Below are 5,643 nucleotides of genomic sequence, written 5' to 3' on the forward strand. Positions count from 1 at the left end.
TATTTTGTATAGTATTTTTTTCTCTCTTATTTTCTTTGCTAAATGTACCTGTATATCGTTTACGTAATCAAAATAAATTAACAAACAAACAAACTAATTAATCCAAGTCCATGAATGTCTGTTTGGTCTATGAGAATAAACAGAAGAGCCCCAGCCAACCAGCGGATTCAAACCAGTACCTGTTGTGGGGGAACATTGCTAACCTCGGCAACATGGAGAGCAACATGGTTATACTTTTTTTAAAATTGGGGATTTTAATGCCTTACCTTGTTAACATTTTTATCATTTCCATTTTAATGTCTGTTATTAGTATTTTTAAAGATGGTGTTTGGCCCATTGTTTTGGTCTCTGGGTTTTGAATTTTACGTTTATTCTCACTTTTCCAGTTCTTTCATTTTTTATTATTATTTTTAGTTTGAGGTTTTGATTCCTGTTTTTATCCAGTTACTATAGTAGCAATCTGGAGTGTTAGTTCTTGTGCTCTTGATTTTTTTTTCAACCTAAATGTCTTTTCTGCGATCCTCTCTTTTGCTTCATTTTTCAGTTGTTCTATGCTGAGCTCAAGTTTTATGTTAGTATTTCAGTTCTGGTCCAGATATCGTTTGTATCATTTTAAATCCCTGCTCCCATTCCAGTCTGTTGATTTTTGGTTTTGTTGGTGTTTTCTATCTCATCTGGATTTCAGATCGGCTAAAATAAATACTTGCTTGTAGAATTCTTCCTGTACTTTTCTCAGAAATTTGTTATTGATAACTGTTAGTGCCCTTTTGGTGTATTCAATTCTGAAATGAAAACTTTGACAATGTAGTAATCACGGGGTGTTTTTTCCTTTGTATAGTGTAACTGTCCTACTGGGAATGTAGGAATTAATAGGTTACCAAATGAAATAAAGTATGAGTGTAAAAAAAAGTATCAAAAAGAAATCATGAAAAACTTTTTGCAATCAATTATTTATTACTGTTCACAGACAAAAGAAAATCCAATTCAACAACAGACAAAAAGATTCAAAGCTCATATTCAGTCAAGGCTGCTGAACTTTGCGTGGTTCACAGCACTGCAGACAAGTCTGTGGAACTTACATTTTTCTTAAGCAATATTTTTTTATCTAAATAAATTAAAATAACTTAAGAACGATACATAATGGGTTATTTTATGATGCCATGATCGCAGAATTTTGATTATCAGCATTACTGGACTGAAATCTTCTCAAGGATTTCAATTCAGATCTTTGTGTTGGTACATTTCCAAGTGTACTTCTAGGTACCATCCTTCCTTCATCCTTCTGGCTGAAATTTGGCTGTTGGCCCCTCTGCTTCAGCTACTGAAACAGGACGATGAGCATTGAGGTTGAGCTGTGTTCAGTGCTCAGTTGTTTTTGTAGTGCACTTAATGTAGTCTTGTTTGTTGGCATGAGAGCATTAAAGCACTCAAAAAGGCAAGTTTAGGAACAGAAGCATGTATACTTCTAAAAGTCATATGGCTGTTGCACTTTCATGGGTTTGTAGCACTGTGCTAATTGGAATTAAGGCTTTGCTCTAGCTGTGATTCTACAATACTGAGTTTCAAACGTTCCTCTCCCTGTCTTCCTCTCCTTTCCATCATCACCTTTTCCACTATTTGTACTTCATCTGTTCCTTCAGCCTGGTCTTTAGGATGCACTCCTTCACTTTTTTCGATTCCATTAGCCACCCCTGCCTTGCTTTTACATCCCAGTTCAGTTGTTAGCACTCTCAGTCTCTCACTAGCCTTGTTAAAGTAGTTTTCCAGCTCTGCCACAGGACCCTTAGCAGAGAACAGGTGATCCAAGTATGCCTGAGTGTACTGATCCGAGGTGATCAGATCCAGGTTAATTGAGGAGGGCACTGCTGTAGAGGATGTATCAAGCCCAGAGACTCTCCTTCTTTTCCCTGTTAATTTAAGACAATTCAGTTAATGCAAATCCACTGAGACTGACAAAAGTCATTTCACTACTTACTTAGACAAAATCTACCTGTCTCAGTCTCTATGGTGGACAGAGGGATGGTCACACTCTTTCCTGTCTCTCTGTCGGTCACAGTGAGTCCAGTCATGGTGCCTTCTTCTGGCACCTCACTGCAGGGGTCAGATGCTGCAGAAAGACTCCCTCGACATTTTACAACACACACTGTTTTAGACTTATAACGCCTGGAATGAGGAAAGTGGAGAGTGACGGGTTTGCAGGAAGAATTGGGATGGAAGAAGAAAGGACAGAAAATGTTAATCAAGCGACACATTTATCTCTGAGTTAACACCATTGCTCTAAAGTTGTTTCATAACATATACTTTATAAAATCTTAATCATTAACTTATACAAACATCCGTTTATTACCACAGCATTGCAAGGATGTTACAATTTGGCTTTCATAGTTTACCCCTTTTCACTTATCTTATGTAAGGTTTTCAAGCATTGCCTCTCTGGTTTCAGATTTTTTTCTACAGTAAGCAGAAAGTCTAAATGCAGCAGAAAGTTTAGAGCTACATTTTTCTGACAGCTTGATTAACGTTTTTGTGTTTCTGCTGTCATATTTAGAGCAAGCTAGAGAGGGTGTCTCATAGCAGATAAGCAGGCACTCAGTGGCTCTAGTATCCACTGTCAGGGTGCTTGTTAGGGTTCTGCTACCGCTGAAGTGTGGTGTGTTTGCTGTGTAACAATGCCTCAAATACTTTGTGACAGGCCTGTACAAAGAACTTGCCCACCTATTCGGCCACAGTGTCAATGAATCATGTAAACTGATGTTGTTGTTGTTGTTGTTTTCCTTTTTAAATCATCATCCCAAATATGTAAGTGTTGAAGTGATTGTTGCACAGCAAGGAGGAAAAGAAGAGAAATTTCTGAAAATGTTTTCAGCCTAGTCGAGATGTTTAGTTGACACAGTCATCAGATGCAATTTCTGAACTATGCTGTGCCCAAAAGTGAAGTTTTGGAGTATCTAAAAAAGACACAAAGTCATCACATACAGCATTATTGTCTGGATGTTGTTGTTGTTAAAGCAGTAAAATTCTCCTCCCTGTCTGACTGGAGCATTTAGTGTTTTACCTGTAAGCAGGCAGGATCTGTGTGAGATCTTCTTTGTATTGCTGCAGTGCTGCCCTTGCAGACAGGGGCTCAGCCTTGCCCTCAAGGCGAGCCAGGTGAACCAACATTTGGGTGTGAAAGGATGCTCCGCTGGCCCAGTGTCTCAAAGACCTGAAGGAACCAAAAAAACACTAATTGTGAGTCCTACTTCATCTGACTGGAGAGTTCTTTGTAGAGTATTTCTTTCTTTTAGTCTGTTCTATGTAGTTAGTCATTTAACTTGTCCAGTATTTTTTTACTCTATAATATCATCCTCTGCTCTACTGTATTCTCTCACCTGGAGTCACAATCTCCCCCTAGCAGACACGTCTTCAGCTGGGTGAGGGTGAGGCTGAGCCGGGCCTCAAGTCTGACAGCATCCTGGATCAGCCTGCTTTTATCATTCAAGCTGATCCTACAGCGCTTCAGGTATTCCTCCATCCCCTCCTGAAGCTCCCAGACTCTCTGCTGCAGGAAGAAATTCAAAGATGTATACCTCAGTATTTTAAAAGCAATTCATTTGATGTTGACATCCTGCAGCTTTTTACAGTTATTCTTATCACCCTTAACATACAGTATTTGTAGGAGCGTGCACACAGCTGGCTGAAATGTACTGTTATAAACCAAACTAAGTAACCCAGCTGAACAGGTAACAGTTAACACATTAAACATTTCCAGTAGATTAACAGTCTTTATTCTACATTTGGATTTAGTTACATGGTGAATTGTCACAATATTTTTTCTAATATATAACTATAAACATCCAGTGACTTAATGATGCATTTATTCTTGGTCAAGAAAGGTCAGTTTAAGTATGCAAAAAGTGTTGCATGGGTCCGTTTTACAGAGTAATGGGATACATGTAAACCTGTATAATGTCAGTTCAGAAACTGCTCCAAGAGCCAAGATTTGAATAATACTGATCAACACAGTGGAAATACACAGAGAAAGGATATCATCATGTATTGTTTTGCTTTTTATTTTCTATTATAACTCCTTCACTAGTTCCTTTAAGGCTTTACCTGGCATGACGATGATCCTGCTGACTTCCCTTTAACACCCGACTGTTTTGCTGACGTATATGCCATATCCATAACCATAGAAACCACTAATCCCACCAAGCCCGCCAAGCGTGGCTCATCTGAGAAAGTTGACAATCGACTAATCAGGTCCCTCAGGTAGGTGGGCGCTTTGTTCCCAATGTCATTCTGCAACTGGGTGAAAAGAGCATAAACTTTTATAGCCTGCTGAGTGGTAACAGAAATCCAGCACACTGTTTTATATTATCTGCGTCAATAAAATTAACAGCTGTGAACAGCACCTTCTCATCGTGATATTGGTCTGTGTAGGCTATTATATTCATTTGTAAATTCTTTACAGTCCCAGTAGGACTCCTTTTAAGTGTCATTTTAATCGCAGGTATCAAGGAAACAGCATCGTCCTGCTCCTCTTGCTAATATTCATCTGGGCCTTATGACTGAGTGGCTTTAAAGGTGATCAGTGAGCACTTTCACACTTAACACACAACACTGTGTTTTATTTTCTCTCTCTCTCCGTGCTATCTCAGTTTTTTGCTTTCATGAACAGCATCGCAACTTTCCAAAGCTTACTGTCGCACTTTTTTTTAAAGCTCTTTAACCTGCTGCAGTTGTTCCTGGAGGCGGTCCTGGGAGACAGAGCTGTCATCATGACTGGCTAAAAGGAGCGGGTGGACGACTCCCAGGTCAGGTACTGCACCACCTTCCAGCATGGCATCGTAGAGGAGAGAGCCAATAACGTCCTTCACTTGAGAAATTTCTTCTTCAGTTGAGAACAGCTGCCCCATGGTGTGTTTTTGTCTCTTTCTTTCTTTTGTTTTAGTGTATTTACATCAGCAAACCAGAAAATATCCCAACTTTATGACAGCATCTGTGGAAGATAAAAGAAAGGAGGAAAACAAAATATTCTAAAATTAGGGGGTTTACCACACCTTGCGAAAAGCTGTACAGTCTACAAAATTCAAGACACAAACAACAGATCGATTTGATTCATGAGCTGTCACAGGATTCGCAAATTACCTCCAAATATCACCGTAATGTTTCGCACTAACATTCAGCAACGTTTTGGTCCCATCTGAGCTCTCTGTTACTGCAGTGACTTGTGTTTTGGGCAGCCGACCCTTCTACTTCCTCTATGCTGCAGTCGACTGTAACCAAGACAACACACCTGCACAATATTGCTCAGCAGTAAACCTAGAGCTCCCCCTGGCGGCAGATACCTGCAAGTGCAAGCTCGATACATCCTCAGTAGCAGTGAGTGCTCTCAATACGAGAAGGTTTTTGGTTCCTGTCAGCATTTGGTATATGGAGAACCAAGGCCTCTGAGATTACATTACTTTTTTAGATGATATTTTAAATTGCAGGCATCATAGTGAAGTTATATGAAGGACCTCCTGAAATAAGCCGGAGGACTTTGGGAATGAAAGTAATAGCTACTCTTTGTGGCAGTGTTAAACATTGAAAAAATAGGCCAAGGTCTTTCATCTTTTTTTATTTAGCTAAATGGAACAATGGCCTTGGTAGTGGTGTGAT

The 5,643-nt window shown here is 39.5% G+C and overlaps 1 protein-coding gene across 1 annotated transcript; it reads right to left on the reverse strand.

The window, feature by feature from the left end:
• Positions 1–643: 643 nt before the first annotated feature.
• Positions 644–5,261, reverse strand: LOC146505682 (uncharacterized). The gene is made up of 7 exons (XM_085183440.1): positions 5,131–5,261; positions 4,713–4,981; positions 4,096–4,287; positions 3,372–3,541; positions 3,056–3,205; positions 1,991–2,163; positions 644–1,907 (listed from the first exon to the last, which is right to left on the reverse strand). The coding sequence occupies exons 2-7, from the start codon at positions 4,896–4,898 to the stop codon at positions 1,513–1,515; spliced, it is 1,266 nt and encodes a 421-aa protein (XP_085039566.1). The 5' UTR covers positions 4,899–4,981; positions 5,131–5,261; the 3' UTR covers positions 644–1,512.
• Positions 5,262–5,643: the final 382 nt, after the last annotated feature.

Source organism: Neolamprologus multifasciatus, chromosome 13, assembly GCF_963576455.1.
Source record: "Neolamprologus multifasciatus chromosome 13, fNeoMul1.2, whole genome shotgun sequence".
NCBI lineage: Eukaryota > Metazoa > Chordata > Actinopteri > Cichliformes > Cichlidae > Neolamprologus > Neolamprologus multifasciatus.

Excerpts from the sequence above, each read along its gene's own strand:
- LOC146505682 (XM_085183440.1), bottom strand. The coding sequence starts at position 4,898 with ATGGGGCAGCTGTTCTCAACTGAAGAAGAAATTTCTCAAGTGAAGGAC. Across the intron at positions 3,542-4,095 it reads CAGGATCATCGTCATGCCAG|CAGAGAGTCTGGGAGCTTCA; the intron begins GTAAAGCCTTAA and ends TTCTTCCTGCAG. Across the intron at positions 3,206-3,371 it reads GGGGGAGATTGTGACTCCAG|GTCTTTGAGACACTGGGCCA; the intron begins GTGAGAGAATAC and ends TGGTTCCTTCAG.